The sequence below is a fragment of the Stenella coeruleoalba genome, assembly GCF_951394435.1.
Source record: "Stenella coeruleoalba genome assembly, chromosome: 17".
NCBI classification, from domain to species: domain Eukaryota; kingdom Metazoa; phylum Chordata; class Mammalia; order Artiodactyla; family Delphinidae; genus Stenella; species Stenella coeruleoalba.
This window is the reverse complement of record NC_137163.1, coordinates 15,135,665-15,154,507: the sequence shown is the minus strand read 5'-3', so window position 1 is coordinate 15,154,507 and position 18,843 is coordinate 15,135,665. Positions and strand designations below refer to the sequence as shown.

At 44.1% G+C, this 18,843-nt stretch overlaps 2 protein-coding genes across 2 annotated transcripts in view; one reads left to right on the top strand and one right to left on the bottom strand.

The window, feature by feature from the left end:
* Positions 1 to 8,333, bottom strand: part of FBXO32 (F-box protein 32) — a 35,040-nt gene extending 26,707 nt beyond the window's left edge. The window contains exons 1-2 of the mRNA XM_079901724.1: positions 6,808 to 8,333; positions 615 to 727 (exon numbers count right to left, since the gene is read on the bottom strand). Of these exons, the coding sequence (XP_079757850.1) occupies positions 615 to 727; positions 6,808 to 6,923 (229 nt within the window). The 5' untranslated portion in view covers positions 6,924 to 8,333. The remainder of the gene's footprint in view (positions 1 to 614; positions 728 to 6,807) is intronic.
* Positions 1 to 18,843, top strand: part of NTAQ1 (N-terminal glutamine amidase 1) — a 247,813-nt gene that overhangs the window by 86,538 nt on the left and 142,432 nt on the right. The window lies entirely within an intron of this gene.

The window sequence follows — 18,843 nt, the reverse complement described above, 5'->3', positions numbered from 1 at the left end:
GTATACCAGAGCTCCAAATTAAAGAAAAAAATCTAATACCCAAGTACGAGTTTGTGTTAAATGCCAAGCTTACAAGTTAAACAAGGCCATAAAAAGTAGAAATAAAACAGATAATATGAAGAAGCCATGCAGTACAGATGGAATAAACTAAAGATCTGTAATTCATGCTTATTAATAGAACTTTATACTCTCTGTTCATACTTACATCCAGCATCTAGAAATGTTACTAGTATTTATACAAGGGAAGAGGGAGAAAGAAATCTATGTTCGAAGCCTCAAAACACAGTTCTAAACAAAAGCACACACTGGAACTGGTTCAGCTGACCATACCACTGAATAATAACTAAACTTAACTATGTCAAATGTAAGTGACAAGCAGGGAAAAAACACCCCAACTAGCAACTGACTTATAAACACGACTGTAAAGAATACATTAATCTCACTCATAAAATGCACAGCCAGGTTTCTGAGTGCAAAGATCCGGGTAACCTCTGTGAATGACACAGTCAACATGAAAGCGGATGCCAAACATGTGAGGTGTGATTTGTTCCCCTGCCAAAACCCAATCATAATGATCTTCAGCTTTCTTCTCAAGTTCACAACAAACGGCTTACATTGAGTTTTGGTTTTGCTATTCAGCATGTCCTTCTTTCTCTTCTTGGCTGCAACATCATAGTTCAGGCTGTTGAAAAGATTCTCCTTATTGTATACTTCCTTGCTGCAGTAACTAGGAATAACAGACAAGAGGGGATGAGCTGTAACAGCTAGACTTTAACATGAGCTGTTTCTATAAATAGCTTACTGTGTTATAAAACACAAACATACATGCTCCTCAAACCAAACAATAAAATAATCACTCAAAAGAAGTCTGTACGGGCCCAGTCTTCCCTCTTGGGGGATGAAATAGTGTCACATCTCTGTGGAAGGCAGGGACGGGGGCTTCTGCTTCTTTTGAATTCCCAACAGTGTCTGCCATTGTATTTGACACACAGCCCTGCACTCTTTAGGAGCCATGCAGGGTACAACAACATTATTTTAAGCAAAAATGATGAATGGATGGGGAGGGAGGGAGGGAGAGGAATTGTTACTGGTATCACTATAATACACAATACTTTCATTTTGCAAAAACATCCACCCCAAGCTGCTTTTTAAAAAAAACCGCTTTATGGAGATATAATTCACATACCATACAATTCACCTATTTAAAGTGAACCCAAGCTGCTTTTAACTAGCATGCTCCCCTTGTGTCTTTAAAACATTTACAAAAATCTGACTTACAGACTGCATCTCTAGGAGATGTTCAGTGTATAGTACTAGTTGTTTAGGTTTTATGTAATTCCTTGACTAACAGTAGGCATCATGCTGTGAGGTGAAGACCTTGAGTCCTAAATGAAACGAGCTGTATTTACAACTCATACATTTATAAGAGCTGAAAAGACAGAACTGGCCAATTCACAGGTCACTAAAGATGTGTAGATTCAACTTGGGTCAGGGGCATATTTCCTTCAGTAAACTGAGCTGAGCTGTCATTTGGGGGGCTGACTGAGTTCTATTCTATTATGCAATGGGATTTCAGAGTAAGTCTCTGAAGAGCTTCCACAGAAGCAATGCAGGAGAAATACTGAGGTACAACGAGAAGACAGGTTCCCCGATCCCCCCAACTCCCGTGGGGCATGCATGCGCCAGGCAGGATTTATAATGCCAACCAGTAAAACATCAATTAGGGTTTGTTTCCCCTTACATCAGCCATATATTAGAGGCCTTTAATTTTCTGAGTTCTTCTGCTGAACTTAAAATATGATTTAATTTATATCTTTTTTGGACCTACATCTGTTGGATAAGATGAGGTACACCTGCACTTCTCCATTGTATGGATATTATGTAAAAGAGAAAAGAGGGGTTGAAACAATTTCCAGTATCCTGTTGCTACAATGGTCTCTCCAGTAGCACTTCAATAAGTACAATAAGTATCTTACTAACATGCTTACACGTGACATTACCAACAATATACTCAGTGTTTCTGGACCCATAGGGATAGGCTTGATAGATAATCAGTCATTTGTTAATCTTCCCTCAGAAGGCCATGCTTAATACCATTTACTGAGTTTCCTAATATCATTAGCCTTCTCTTTTTCATTGAGGGAAACAGGATATTTTTAGGTTTCAGAGCGATTACTGTGGAAATGCGCTCTCTTAGAGGCACTTTCTTAAGTGAGCCCAGGGTGAATGTTTTGGGTCCAGCTTTGTGTCACACGTGAGTGTGTGTCTGTCTGCTTGCACAGCTATAGAGGCAGAAAACCACCGACCAGTCAGTTGACTTGCACCAAGGTCAGCAGGAAAAGAGGGGCAGAAGAAAGGGAGAGTAGAACTCTGAGCCCTTAGAGCTAGTTTAAGAAATTTCAATCAATGCTGAGGAGAAGGGAGAAAGATGGAAAGTCACTTGATTGGTCCATGATGTACCAAAGCTGAGAACAGCTTTAGAAAACAAAGTTAGGCCATTTTGTGTAAAAATACCACACGAAGCCTTATTTTTAAAGGCAACTCGCACATACACCATGAACAAAAGCCTACAGCCTGAGTTCCACATAGAGAGAACCATAAAATGAAGCTGCCTTATTCTCAATCACACATTTAAGGTTTAGCAGAACATTTTCAGAGCCTGGGCCATAGATTGTGACCATTCCTTAGCAATGTTAAATATTTATATTTCATCTTATTCTTTTCTAATTGAAAACATTCCTCAAAGGAATTTGAGCACTTGCTTTCTTCACAGAAACAACAATAACCTGCTTTAAGCCCAAGTGACTCATTTCCAAAGCTAGTTTAAGAAGAATTTGACATAATTGATGATGCTTTCCCACTGGAGAATGTAGAAAAGCTTTAACCAAAGAGAAACCCTGCACTTTTCACTTAGACAATAGGTTTTGGACTTCAGAGGTAGGGCCTGGAAGGAAGGGCTATGGGGTTTATTTGTGTTGCCTGCTTATATGTTTTCTTTTAAGCAATAATATATTTCAGTTAGAGGCTATTTTGAGAGTTCAGTTATGCCCATTTCAAGGAAATGCAAAGCCAATGGAAAATTACAACTGAAATTTTGAACAAGAAAAGCCACCACCATTTAGGAACCACAACATTTTTTTTTTTTCAAATAAGCAAAACCATTTAAAGAGGGTGCTTTCTTCATTAAATTCAATAATAACCAGAAAGTCGCTATATTATAGTCAGATCTTACTAATCTTGATTTTTATAGGCACAGGCCTAGAATAAGAAAAAAGACCTCGTCCAGCCCTGTACTTTCATCACACACATACAAAGATACTTAAAGACAACTTTAGAAAAAGTGAAAGATTTCAAAATAGGCCCATTTGGCAGCAGAGATAAAGGGAGGGAAGGAAAAAAAAAAAAGCCCTATTTCTCATTTCATTTGTAATAACAGGCCATTTAAGAAAGCTGTGGCCCACCCCAAAGGGCTTACTTGTAGATTAAGGCCAATGAGTTTCTATGCTAATTTGCTCCAATACATACCCAATTTGTCAAGCTCACATGGCTAGTAACCGGGTTGTTCTGGCAAAACAAACAGCCTAGTGTATGTAGCTCTTAGAACGGTGCCTTGCACACAGTAAGCACTCATAAAATCTTAACTATTATTTTTATTTGCTTATTCACTAACTCATCCAGGGCACTGAAGTAAACTTCCTGCTTCCGGTTCAGTCTTAGCTGTACTGGAAAGCAACGTTGGAGTTTTGAACTGCAGGCTTGCAGAAGAGTGGCCCAGGCTCAGGGAGCTTAGATTACTCATCCTGGAGGTGGGCTGGGGCGGGGTTGGGGGTCGTTGGTGAGGAAGACTGCACACGAGGTGGCTCAGCCATCACTTCCTTGAAGCATTCTTGGATCACTCCAATACATGCCGAACTCTTTCCTCAAATGTAACACTTGCCGTTCCTCTTCCAGCTTATGTATCTTCAACTTTTTCACAAGGGGCCCTGCTTGAAGCTTATCTGAAATCCTCCCATGATCTCAGTTCAGGGCACTTAGCTGTGATGGGGTTTTGTAACATTCTGCTGCTGGAGGAGGACAGGGCCCTGGACCACAGAGAGAATGGCCAGCAGAGTCCAGAGAAGGTGCGCTAGGCAGACAAACTGTGGTCAACACAAAAACACTGTCCCCAGGCTGCAATACACCAAGTGTACCCTCATCCCTCTCTCCTGTTCAGGCAGCTCACAGAATGGTAGGTGGAATCAGAGTAAGTGCATGAGGCCCCTGCAGGCCTCAGTTTTACATCCACCCGCTCCCTCCCTTTCAAAAGGGCCTGCCTTGGTCTTCCCTGGTGGCGCAGTGGTTGAGTGTCTGCCTGCTGATGCAGGGGACACGGGTTCGTGCCTCGGTCCGGGAAGACCCCACATGCCGCGGAGCGGCTGGGCCCGCGAGCCATGGCCGCTGAGGCTGCACATCCGGAGCCTGTGCTCCGCAACGGGAGAGGCCACAACAGTGAGAGGCCCGCGTACCGAAAAAAACGAAAAACAAAAAAAAAACAAACAAAAGGGCCTGCCTTGTTTGCTCCTAACAGGGGAGGCATTCAACTTCACCTGAGTAGGCAGGCACTCAGCCCAAACCTGACATCACAGCGAAACATCACCAAGACTGAAAACAGTGGGGATATTCGAGACTACAAACCCAGGTCTCAGAAGGCCAACTGCTTTTAAGAAGTTGGCAGACTTCTCATGCTAAGTAGGGAAGGGATTGTTTACAATTGCTGGGGAAAAAAACACTCTGCAAACAAACAGCCAGCTGCTTTGCTAGGAGCTACCAAATGATTCCTCAGATGACTCATCAAAGAGCCACAGGTGGGCACTATATCGATCACCCTTTGTGATGATGCTGGTGGTGACAGTTCTAGCTCAGAAAGCGTGAAAATGGAGGAAAGAAAGGAGGTTCAAGAAGGGGAGAGGGGGTGGGAAGCTACCTGATTCCAGCCTGGGTTAAACTTTTGTGGTAAGGTAAAACCTTCTCCAGGTCTCCCCTACTGTGGAGGGGGAGGCACCACTATTTACTTGGAAATAGGAGCGATACCCGCTTTTCTCCTGGAGCAGATGCAGTGTGAATGTTTATGCGAACCAGAGGCTCTGCATTTTGAACCTCTCCTGCTGAACCCAATGGTCTGTTTCCCGCTGAGGAGCATGCTACACTTATATCTGGGTGGGCCACTGTGATACAGCTCAGCAGATCATGACTGCACCTCCCTAGAAAGAATCCAAACTGTTACACAAAGATAAAGCACTAAAATATTAGATCCTCATTTCTTGGGAATGAGGAGGAAGGAAGGAAGGAAGTTTCTACTCTACTAAAATAAAAGGAAGCTTTTAGTCTAGGGAGAATAATTTAGGCCTAGTTGGTAACTAGAGTCCCTTAAAAGAGTCTAGTGACAGCAGTTGGTCTTTTTATTTTCCTGTAAATTATCTGGTTTTCCATAAATAAGATTTCTTTACAGTGCTCCCCAAACTCCCCAGGGACTGCTTCCAAGTGTCTTTAACATAAAGGTCAATGTGCTCTTGTCTCTCCTGGCAGACCCCCAAGATTAAACATTTTTTTCCCATTGGAAGACAAAAGGTGATGCTTTACAAATCACAAACAGGTGTGGGGCTCTGGAGGTCAGGACGTGGCAATAACGAGTTTTCCTTGATAGTTTTCGCGAAATTGAGTGCCAGGGGCTCAGCCAAACAGCCACTGGTAAATCTGAGTGGGAAGCTGGCCTCCACTGAAGTCAATTTAAGGGCTGGGGTGTGGAGCAGTGGTTTTCAGCAAAGGCCTGGGATAAAGGCACCCAAGGGTAAGCGGTCTGCACTGATCCCCTCTGGGCCAAATGGCAGCGATCCGGAAGCCATCTGTGGAGATCATGACTGAGGGACTCCAGACCACCTAACTCATTAGTCGCTGCTTCCTTGTGTTATTGACGAAGCAGAGCAGCAGGCACGGTGGACCTCGGATTTCCACCAGATTGACAGAGCTCAGGTGGAACTTGAGTCCAGAGGCTCACGCAAGCCAGGTGGGCTGCAGGTGATAGGCATCACTTGAAATGGGGGCGCACTCACTCTACAAAGAAAACTGACTGAAAGGGCCACCGAGGAAACAGGTGCAAAGACGCCGTCCTCCCAGAAGTACAAGGCTTGTAGGATCTATACCCCGCCTCCCTTCCCTCCTCCGCAGCTCTGTCTCTCAGTCCTTACCATGGCTCCGCAAGTCCGCCCGCAAGCGCTGGTGCCCCAGGGACCATCTGGAGGCCCCTTCCTGGTTACTCATCCTCTCTTCCCACTCTGTGGTCGCCTGTGCGTGGGAAGAGCCTGGAGGTGCTCCCGACGGGACCCGTGTGCAATCCCGTCTCCAGGCTTGTGCTCGGAGCCCCGCCACCCCAGGATGAAAGCTGTGCAGCCCACTCGCCGGCGCCCCGACCCGCAAACCGCGCGACACCGGTGTCCTTTAAGGCAGGGGACCCCTGAAGTTGTGTGTTTAAGGTTTAGCGTTTGGGGACTAGATCCTCGTTTGTCGTCAGATTCTCAGAGGGACACGGGGTTCTGTAAAGAGTCGTGCCCACTTGGAGACGCTGACCTTGAACCATAAGAGAAACCAAATACCCCGAATCCCGTGCTCTGGCGACCTCTGCAGAAACCCGGACAACTCACTTCCATCCTTCTGGTCAGGGGCTCCCTTCTCACCCTGTTCCAGCCCGGCCTGAGTCCCAGTCACCCGACCCGCTCCCGGAGACCAACAGGGTCAGTTCTGCGCAGCTGAAATTAGTGGCGATCCCCTCACCTGCTGAGGTCGCTCACGAAGCTGCCGCTCTTCTCATCCAGGAAGCGCTTCCAGCCATCGGCCGTCTTCACCCAGCTCTGCCCGGGGGACCGCCAGTCCTGCCCGAGGAATGGCATGGCACTGCCAACGGACGCGACGGATGGACGCGACGGACTGATGGACGGGACTGGCCCGGCGGCCTTGGGGACGCGCCGCCCTGGGCGGATGCTCGGGGTGCCGGGGCCGGTGAGGGAGCGGCTGCAGGGAGCCCGAGTGGAGGGCTGCGGGATCGGGGGTGCGGAGCGGGGTACCTGCGCTCGCGGGGGGCGCTGTGGAGGGTCGCCGGGCGCGCGGGGCTCCCTGGAGTGCTGCGCTGCTGTCCCGGCCGCCGTATTTATCCCGGGCCGCTGGCCGCGGCTCTTTGTTGCCGGAAGAGGCGCCTGCTCTTAGCCCGGCCCCCCCCAGCCCAGAGGCCACGTGGCTTTGTTTATAGGCTCGGCTTGTTTTCCGAGGCGCCCTCGGCTCCTGCACTTCTGGCTGTTGCACAACCGGTCGCTGGTGGAAACTTGAAGCCGCGCCGCGGGGCCGGGGCTCCCACTGCCCCTTCGCCTCTGGCCCTTCTGCCTTCCCACCCCGCCCCCAGGGCGCAGCTTCTGCAGCCGCGAGAGCGAGGCCGGGCACTCGGGAAACTGCGCCCCGTCCTCCTGCAGCTCCCGGCCTGGCGAGGTGCAGGGAGGGGGAGGCCCGAGTGGCGTCAGGATCGCTGCGGGGCGGGGGGTGGGAAGAAAGGACGGCACCCTTTCCAACCCCGAGCTGTCACAATCGAGCCCCGCGATCCAGAGCACCCCTGCAGGAACCGAGGCCCGGCACAGCGCGGCCCGGAGCCGGGTAGGAGGGCGCAGCCTCCTTGGCCTCTCTCGCTGCCTAGACCCGCTCTTGGGAGAAGGAGGGGACCCACCGCGAGGCGGGAGTGGGGCGGGGGGACAGCACCTCACCTCACCCTGCCCCAGAACTGTTAAAGAGTCTGCTGTCAGGCTTGTCTCCGAGGTGGCAAAGGAAGGAGAAGGAGGCCAGGCGGCAGCTGGTCCCCGCGCGGTGGGAGTGGAGAGCAGGGACAGCCCTCCACCCCACTCTGGGCACCCTAAGCGAGCAGCGCTGGCGCCTGGCCCGGGTCTAGGGCGCCGGGGAATGGGATTTTATTACGAAGAACTGCGAAGCCCCTTTCCCCTTCCTGCTGTTCGGCATCCTCTGGGCTATTAGGCTCTCCTGGGGAAATAATCAAGCCAGGAGTTTTGTTTTAGTTTTGGTGAGCGTTTAGGGAGAGGGGTCCAGAATGCGCCTCCTCCCGACTGATGGGGAGTAAAGGAAGTTCGGTAAAAGTCCACAGTAAGGAGGCGATGCCCGAGAGTCCGAGGCCCTCACAGACCTCAGTTTATTAACCTCATCCTTGAAACCGCGGGGCGGGGGGCCGGGAGGGGGGCCCAGTGTGGCAGCTATGGTTTTCCAGACGAGGGCACCGAGAGCCCCTGAGAAGGGTTAAACCAGTTACTAGGGTCACAAGGCTAGTTTCTTCACAATCCACAGTACAATCTGAAATTATCCTGTTTGCTTTTTGGTAACAAGCTACCACTCTGTGCAGAATGTAATCTCCAGGAGAGATCAACCGTCTTGTTTTGGGGGTATCCCAGCTCCAGCACCTTGCAAGGCCTAGAGTAGGCCTTAGATAACTATTTGTCCAATGAGTAGGTGAATACGTACGGGAAGCTGCTGACAATCAGGGTATCTTCTTGTTCTTCATGACTTCTAGTTATGATGCTTTACAGTCTGTTCCATTTGTCAATTAGATTGCAAAGAGTGGTCACAGCAGAGTAAAATCTGCATGCTCAATAATTAGCTTCCACTTGATTCCTTGATTCTTCCACACCCCTTCCTGTGCAGCCATCAACATTGCCCCACCGACTCTGTGCAATCTTTAAGGCTCAGAGTAGACAAAGAAATTGTGTGTGCCTTGGGAGGAGGGTACATGTTGGAGGGGAAAGGAGGTGTTTTTAATAAAGTCTGTTTTCAAGTAGCCAGAGTTTTCTGATTCAGGTTTTCCACCATAAATAATTTATTAGCATAGTAATAGTAAAAATATCTTGTAAAAACACTGCAGAAGGTCCCAAATAAATGATAGTCACTATGATCATGTTGACAGATGAGACAGTGTTGGGTCTGGCCTTTGTTGGAGAGAATTGATAGCTGTAAGGCAGCATAATAAAGAGATGTGATTATTAAAGATGCATGCTAGTTACATGTCAGCAAACTACATCTCTAGAAACTATAGAAGTCAAGATTTGAATTCTATTTCTGCTAGAGCAACATACTGTCTGTCTGACCTACATGAATGACAAATTCTGGAGGCACAATTTCCTCAGCTGTCAAGAAAGGGTAGAGCCTATAAATGCCTACCTTTCAGGATTGTTTAGAAAGTGTGTTAAATGGGATTATTGTTACCAGTTCTTTCCTCTTTGGTAGTGTCGTGCACTCACATGGCCCATGGCCTCTTAGTAATATGTAGCTCCCTGATTCTTTTTTTAAAATTGAAGTATAGTTGACTTACAATATTATATTAGTTTCAGTGTAATGATTCAGTGTTTTCATAGGTTATACTCCATTTAAAGTTATTATAAAACAATGGCTGTAGTTCCCTGTGCTGTGCAATATATCCTTGTTGCATATCTATTTTGTATATAGTAGTTTCTGTCTCTTAATCCCCTACCCCTATCTTGCCCCTCCCCCCACTAATATCTATTATTTTGTTCTCTGAGTCTGTTTCTGTTTTGCTATATACTGTATATTCATTTTTATTTTTTAGATTACACATATAAGTGATAACGTAAAATATTTGTCTTTGACTTATTTCACTAAGCATACTACTTTCTAGGTCTATCCATGTTTTTGCAAATGGCAGAATTTTATTCTTTTTTATGGCTGAGTAACATTCCATTGTGTGTGTGTGTGTGTGTGTGTGTGTGTATCACATCTTCTTTATCCATTTATCTGCTGATGGACACTTGGGTTGCTTCCATATCTTGGCTATCGTAAATAGTGCTGCTATGAACATTGGGGTGCATGTATCTTTTCAAATTAGTGTTTTTGTTTTTTTGGATATATTGCCAGGAGTGGGACTGCTGGATCATATGGTAACTCTATTTTTTAGTTTTTTTGAGGAACCTCCATACTATTTTCCATAGTGGCTGCACCAGTTTACATTCCCACTAACAGTGTACACCCACAACCTCACCAACATTTGTTATTTGTAGACTTTTAGATAATAGCCATTCTGACAGTTGTGAGTGATATCTTATTGTTATTTTGATTTACATGTCTCTAATAGTTAGTGATGTTGAGCATCTTTTCATGTTAGCCATCTGTATGTCTTCTTTGGAAAAATGTCTACTCAGGTCTGCCCATTTTTTAATCAGGTTGTTTGATTTTTTGATATTGAGTTGTATAAACTGTTTATATATATATTTTGGATATTAACCCCTTGTCGACTGTATCATTTGCAAATATTTTCTCCCACTCAGTAGGTTGTCTTTTCATTTTGTTGATGGTTTCCTTTGCTGTGAAAAAGGTTTTAAGTTTAATTAGGTCCCATTTGTTTATTTTTACTTTTATTTCTTTTGCCTTAGGAGATAGATACGAAAAATATTGTTACCATTTATGTCAAAGAGTGTTCTGCCTATGTTCTCTTCTAGAAGTTTTATGGTTTCAGGTCTTAGATCTTTAATTTTGAGCTCATTTTTGTATATGGCATGAGGAAATGTTCTTATCTCATTTTTTCACATGTACCTATCCAGATTTCCCAGCACCACATATTATTGAAGAGACTGTCTTTTCGCCATTGTATATTCTTGCCTCCTTTGTTGTACATTAATTGACCATAGGTGCATAGGCTTATTTCTGGGCTCTCTATTCTGTTCCATTGATCTTTGTGTCTGTTTTTTTGCCAGTACCATGCTGTTTTGATTACTGTAGCTTTGTAGTATAGTCCAAAGTTGGTACTTCCCTGATTCTTAACATTAGCCTTGGCCATGTAACTTACTTTGGCCAATGGGATGCTAGTGGATATGATGTGAGCAGAGAATATAGAGGATATGTTGTGTGTGCTTGTCTGATTGGGCTAGTCCTCTTGTACTTCTACCAGCACCCTGGCAAGAGCATACCTGGGGTAGCCACTGCTCCTCAAGCTTTGGTCCTAGGATGTGACACATGGAGCAAACACCCCAGTTGTCCTACAGTTATGTTAGCAAGAAATAAATGTTTATTATCGAATGCTACTGAGATTATTGTCATCTTTTATTACACAGAAGTATTGTGTCAATAGCTGACTACTACAAAGGGTTGAGTAGATAAAAGTTTGTGAAAGTTTTAATTTGAAAGATTCAAGATTCAAGCACAAGTAGGAAATCACAATTTTTGGGTCTTTGTCTTTTTGGGTAAGAACTAATCTCAGGAAGCCTCAACGTTTGTCTCTAGTCCTTTGGCTTTCTCTTCCTTCTCAAAAAAAAAAAAATGTGGCTATCATATCTTAGCTCAGCCTTTACTGAAGTATGAGTGACTGCTTTAGATTTCCCACACCATTAAAAATCCAACTTGACACTTCTTCCAACACATGGTTTCTAACTAGGAAGCCTTGTAATGCTGAGCCCTTCAAGATAAAGAATGTGCTAGGCCATGTCTAGACCAGTTACCTTCATATTAGATGTTGACTTGACTTTGCAAAGCCTCTGGAATTGGAATCCTTATCATGGCTGAGCATTTGAGAACCACAAAGACAAATGGCTTTGGACTCAAGATATAGGGGCAGAAGGATACTCTGAGAATTTCACAAGGCACAGACTGGGGAGGACAAGTGTGGCCTGATGGTTTGAGCAGTGCACAGGATAGTTTGGCCATGAGTTCCATTGCACAGATACCGAGCCTCTGCCACTCCTGAACAGCTTTGTGCAACAGATTGACCAAATCACATGCTGGGTATTTGATTATTTACATGTGCTTCTCCCCTGTGGGACTGTGAGCTCCTTGTTGTCAGGGCTGTGTCTTAGTGGTTTAGTCATCACAGTGCCTAGCATGGTGCTTGGTACATGACAGATAAACCAGAAATAACACAATAAATGTTAAACTACTGTGGGATGCTGTTAGTTCCATGTCTTTACCTATTGACATATTATTTCTAAGGACATAGCAGAATAGGGAGGTGGGAGAGTTCAGATATGCAGTCCTGCCCTGCATATCTGAATTCTCCAACAATGGTGCCTTACCAGTTGGCGAGACAAATAGAGAAGGTGGTCAAAATCCTAGAAAAAGATGTTTTAATGTGCTTGTTACCTTGATGGCAGATATTAGCCATGCTAAAGATAGTGTGCCAAGCACTTTGCAAACATAATCCTGTTTAACACTCCTCACAAAAGCCTGTGAGCTAAGTATCATTATCCCCATTTTATAGATGAGGAGACTGAGGCTCAGAAAAGTTAAATAGCTTGCCTAGGATAACTCAACTATATGTGGTGGAATCCAGGCTGGTACCGAAGTCTATCTTCAACCCCAAATGGAGCCAGATTGACTGGGTTCAAATCATAGTTTCCTGCTTAAATAGTTGTGTGTCCTTGGGCAAGTTACTTAACCTCTCTGTGCTACTTTTTCCTCATTTGTGAAATGGGAATGATGACAGTACCTACCTCAGAAGGTATTGTGAGATTGAAGTAACATGTATAAAGGTACCTATAACAGTGCTAACATCAGTAGTAGTTATTATTATTTATCTTTATGCAAAACTTGCTTAAGTCCATTTGTGTCTTCCGCACCAAATTTTAAGTTTTGAGGGCATGGAGCCCAGCTCACTTAGCTAATTTCCAGATATGGGAAAATGTGTCTGTTGGAACAAATTGTACAATGAAATGATAGTTTACAGATTATTAGTTATTATTTGTTGCACTTGAACTATGGAAGTGGGCTTTATTCTGTTCCAAAGACTACATTTTCAAAGGTAAAGCTGACAAAATTTTAGCCCGGCTGCTACCTCATAAGGCTCTTTAGAGAAATTGTTTGTAGAAAGGACTGTGAAAAACTTGATAAGTATAATAAATATGATAAATACGTTTCTAATCCAAAATGACATTTGTTTATAGCTTTGGCCGAGGGACTGACTACTTCTTACTGAAATGTAATGATATTTTGTTTTTTCATAGTTTCTCTTTCTAAAAAGGTATTTTTTGGTGTGAAAAATACTTAGCAGTAGTTGTAAGTTAAAAATAACTTTAGCTTGTTGGGTTGGGTGGGGACTGAAATCAACCAAATCTGTTGGCTTACCCTGTTCAAGTCAGAGTAAATTTGATAAAGGAGGAGCTAGTGTATTTGCAACCTGCTAGTGCTGTAACGAGGAATGTTTAATGCCACAGCAATTTGCATATGACCTTGTGCCCTGGCTGTCTAGGGTAGGGCATCCTTGAAACAGTGTGAAATAAGTCTGTTAGTTGTTTTTGAGCAGGAACTGCCAGCTGTGTTTTATTTCTGGGTCTCTGGCTGCCAGGAGTCCTGCCAACTAAATTAAAATCAGTCAGACACATGTCACTGAGAATATTCTCATTACTTTAATGAGAATCATTTGCTATTCCTCAAATGGGGGCCTGGTTCTGTTTCTGAGAGAGGGTCAAGGACATTTTGCTATAATCCTCCTCCTTTTATAGCTCAATGGCTCAATTTTAATGAAAATTCTTTTTTTTCTTTTGATAAGTAGCAAAAAGGATTTGGAGACAAAGCTACTAACTTTTGTATAATATAGGGAAATGAATAAAACCACAACATTTACACCAATAGCCCAGACTTCTAGTGGTTTTTTTAAAAATCCACAGATTTTAAAATGTGAATGTTAAATTTGTTATATTAAATTTTTGTTACATTTGTTATAGATGTAAAGCTTTAAATACAGTATTAGTTCCTGAAATTGGTTAAAACTAGCCTATCTGTAATTCTTCAAATGGTATCTTGAATGGCTGAGTAGCAAATTTTAATTCTGAGATTTCTCATATGCAAAAATAGCTCAGACTGAAATTCATCTAGACATTGTGTCTTGTGGTTTACTTACTTATATTATCACTCACATTCACATAACTTAGAAAAATGATGTTTTTTTCCCAGTTTACAGATGAAGAGACTGAGGCTCAGGTATATTAACCACTTACTCGAAAGTCTGCTTATAAAAATCAGAACAAACTTTTAGAAGTTACCTAGTCCAATTCCAAAGAAGAAAAACTCACTCAGGAACACAGAGCTGGTTAGTAGCAGTCCTGGGAATTGGGTACCATGAGACCAAACCAATAAGGTTAGAATATTCCATTAACCTTTTCTACTGACCAATGTCCCTGAGAAAAGTAAATTTCAAAGTAAAATTCAAACCCTTTGATTCACACATTCCAATGATTGGATTTTATCAGGACTTCTCATCAGTGAGTTTGGCCCAAAGAGTAGAAAAACAGTAACAGGTATTTGAGCCCTTAAAGAGACTCCTCTTCAAAGTCAACGAGGATCCTTAGAGAAACAGAAGATTTGAAAAATCAGGTGCCTTGTAAGTCCTTACCTGACCATCAGATTGAATGCAGATCTACAGTTTGTTATATTTTGACAAATTGTGATCACTGCATGTTTTGACTTGTCAACCCTAGTTATTGGAGAAGAAGTTTGTGAGTCATGTTAAGTGTGTTTCCTCATATGAGTCAGCTACTGATTTGTCAAATCCTGGAGAAGTCACTTAACCTATTTGGTGTTCGGTTTTCACATTTATGTACATGTACATGTTATAGAGATCATTAAATGATTCTATGACATCATTGGTTGAAAGGTGATCAATAACAATAATTACAAATTTTCATCGGGAAATAGGAAAACAATTCTCTCCTGTCTTTTCTTGGGTGATTTGTATATCTCGGCCTGTCTTAGCCACTATTTTCCCCAGAAAGCTGAAGTCTATAAGTGGATTCTGTTCACTGATGTATGCCTGATAGCGGGCACATATGAAGTCTCCATGTACGTGGAATTGAATTTCTAAGTTGTAGCCTAGAAATTGTGGTCTATGACCTAAAAACCATTTTACTGTTTGTCTCAGTTTATTCGATAAAAATAAAAATAAAATGAACCCACGATTTCTTTTAAATAACAGTACATTCATTTCAGGAAGAAGAAAGTAATTTAAAAAGAAGTACAGAATGTTCATCTTCTTTCCCATTCTGACTACTGCCTGAGAAATTCAGTCCCTTAAGGGACTTAATATTTTCAACCAGGATTTACTGTTGATAGTAATTTAAGAAATAATTTAGTCTTTTAAACATCTGCTTTGCTAAAAATGGTATTCCATAAAAGCTTTTGCTAAACATCTTCAAATTGTGTGTTTATTGAAGAGATGGCACATAAATTAGATTGTTTCTCTCTTCTGTCAACTAAGCAAAAGGAGTGGTTATCTTTTGTTCTGTTTTTGATCATTTTACAGGCTGTAAAGTTTATTATAGAATGTCATTCATTCATTGTCTCAGCAGGGTTATATCACACCCTTGCTATGTGCCTGGCCCTCTTCTATCTAAAGCAGCTTAGGGAACACAGAGATGAACATTGACCCTCAGGGGTGTAGAGACCATGGGGAGAGAGAGACAGAACATTGACCCTCAGGGGCGTAGAGGCCATGGGGAGAGAGAGACACATAAATATGTACTCCTGAAACTATGCGATGTGTGCAGTGAGAGAGGTTTGCACAGAGGTCGTTGGGACACACACAAAGATAAAGCACCTAAGTCAACCTGCAACAGTCAGGCAAGGCTTCCTGGAGTTGCTCTTGAGCTGGGTCTTAAAGGATGAGTAAGAACTGATGAAGCAAATGGAGATAAAGATGGGAGTGGGGTGGCCACCCAGGCAGAGGAGACAGATGGACCAATGACAAGAGGAGGGGAACAGCATTGGGTGCGGTGAAGGTCAGAATGTGAGGTAGGGACTGAGGAGAGCTGGGGATGAAGAGGTTGTGGGCAGACAGCAGAGGGCTCAGTGAGGATTGTTGGAAAGCCTGGGCTTGATCTGAAGTGGTGGGAGCCACGGAAGAGCTATAAGCAGGGGAATCACGTGGGTCAATTTTGCTGTGGATACTTCTCTCTTGGCTGTCAGAGGGGTGAATGGAAGAAGCACAAGGACAGGAGATAGGACACAAGTTAGAGGATGTTGCTGTTTCCAGACAGCAGCTGACGAGCATCAGAGCCAGGAGAGAGGCAGCGGGGGTGTGAGGAGAAGAGGGACCTGAGACGTGTGTAGGAGGCAAACACTGCAGGATTTGGCGATCGATGGGATGCGAAGGGTGACGTCAGAGAAGCACCAAGGAGGGCTCTCAAGATTCTAGCTTGGATGAAAGGAGAAGTGAATGGCTGGATGGAAGGCTGAGGGCTAGAGTCTCATTGTTTGCCTGAGGCCTCACTTTCACTGGTTTTAGGGCCGGGAACAGAGCAAACTCTATTTCCTCTGCCTGGGGGGAGGTTGCCTGTGTTTCTGGAAGGACTTCTTCCTAATTGCCCAGACCTGCCCAGAAAGAGGCAGGAACTCTATTTAGAACAACATTTAGAGGGACTCTTGTCTTTTGCCCTCTTGTATCTGATCCATCTGAGATGGTTTTTCTCTGCCAGTGGTTACAGCACACAGCCCTGTACCATGAGACGAAAGGTTCCATTTTCAGGCCTTAAAAAATGTTACAAAATATATGTAGTGCTATTTCTCACTACAAATAAGTTATAACAAACTTTCTTTTAAACAAGTAAGCCAAGGATTGTAAATTGCCTAAAACCAAGTGAATGAATGTGTGTTGAAAATTTGTTGTGTGTATATATTTACCATCCAGTGAGTAGCACCCTCCCGCTAGCCCCCTGACTTAGGGGGAGGCCCCACTGTGTCTTGGTGGGTGGTAGTGCTTATTTCCAGATACAGAACCTGTAAAGGGACCAGATTTTCTTGCTCCCTGCTGCGGTCAGGCCAGGGACAGGCACTGACTTAGACTTGACTGATCACACTCTCCCGGGGAATGATGGAAGGAAGTTAGTGGTTCCTCACTGGAAGGCACTCCTGGCCAGCATCATCGGAAGGGGTGCTGACTCAGGTGGTCCTTGTTGCAGCAGCTTTGCATGGTCCTTGCTGTCTGGTCCTCTTGGGCTGTCTTGGTTCCCACCTGTTTTCCACATCTGCCTGTTTCTTCAGCCTCTTTCCAATGCTATGGACTCTGATAGTCTGATTTCTGTTGCTTGCAAACAGCAATCTTGACCGTATGGAACTCCCATGCAGGAAAGTTATTCAAAGACTGGGTCACACACAAATACACATTCTCCCGTCCACCCTTCTCTCCTCTAACCCCCTAGAGTCTCATGTGCTTACGTGTATAACTCGGGCCAAGGGTTGAGTTAGACCAGAGGATGATTTGTAAGTATTAGGGCTTACCAAAAGAAATCATCTGCTGAGAAAACTGGACTCAAGCCCAGACAGGGGATTTTGGCTTGCACAAAACTGGCAGATTTAGAAACATTGAGACAGAGAAGAATGCTGAGCTGGCCATGTGTGAAAGTAAAGGATGAGGAATTGAAAAGCTGAGAGCTGTAGATTTTTATTATAAATCTATGCCACGCGCATCATCAGGGCAGCAAGGCTGAGGCAGAGAAAATTCAACTGGTATTGTTTTATAAATTTCCCTAAGGTACATGTTTAGTTATAAACAGTTTCTAAAATGGATGCTTCAGATGTGGAATTTAGTTTGAAGGCAGGAGGGAGGGAGGAATGTTTATTGAATGTGTGTTGTGTGCCTGACTTTTTAATCTACATTAGCTTATTTAATTCACCCCAAAACCTGCAAGGTAGGTATAATATGCCTATTTTATTCACAAGGAAACTGCATAGTTGGACTCTCACAGCTCATATGGGGCAGAGCTGGGACTTGAATCTGGGACTTCTGACTCTAAAGCTCATGTGCTTTCCTATGGCACCATTCCACCTCCTGAAGTTTACAGGAAACCAGCAGGGAGGATAAAACAGAGAGTAGGCTGCTAGACCTTAGGAAGAGAATTCTTCTTCCATGTAAAGGAGAATCGGGACCAGAGACGTAGCTGACTGGTTTTTAACACGGCTGCCATGTGGACTCTGAAGGGACCTCAACTGCCTTGGTGTCCTATACCATCTCACCTCTAAATAACCAAGGAACTCGCCTTATGGCAGATGAAGTACAGCACTGGCCTCTTGGTGACAAAATTAGCTGATACTATGTGACCCACCACTCAGAAGCTTAGAACTGTAGAATGACCTAAAGACCACTGGGAAGTAACGTCCTTAAAGTTTGGGGCTTCTGTCCTGTGAAATATAGTAAATACAGTGTTTCCCCCATATCCAAAATACAAGTCCGTGGAACCAAGGGGGAGGTGGGAGTAACCCCATCTCATTTTTAGACTATGACACCTAACAACCCACTTAGAGTGTTTTGGCTTCCCATCTCTGAAATCCCTGGTTGGTGAGTTTGGAGGCCCTGGTTTCCACCAGGGACCACAGGCATAGTTCTGTTAGAGCTGAAGCTGAAAGTGGCCCTGGCCATTTGAGGCTCCTCATGCCCCTGGACCAACAAGCAGATAGAAGCTTACTGTGTTGACTGGGGGGATTGGTCCTCATTGTCAAGGAAAATTAGGTTACTGCTACCCAGCAAAGGCAAAAAAAAAAACATATCCAGAGCCCAGAAGACTCACTGGGTCACTTCTTAGCACTCTCACATACAGTCATAATGGTTAGTGAAAAACCATGACAACCCAGTGAATATTGAGTCACTACAGGCTCTAATCCTATGGAAATAAAAGGTTGAGTCATCCTATCAAGTAAATAAAACTCTAGTCATCTGCAGTGCTGAGAGAAGGGAGAAGGTGGATCGGGTGGTGGAAGAAGGAGGCTTGATTGTTGATTTCAGTCCCTTGATCAGTGGGGGACCGAAAGGTGTGGATGGTAGTTATACATGTCTTA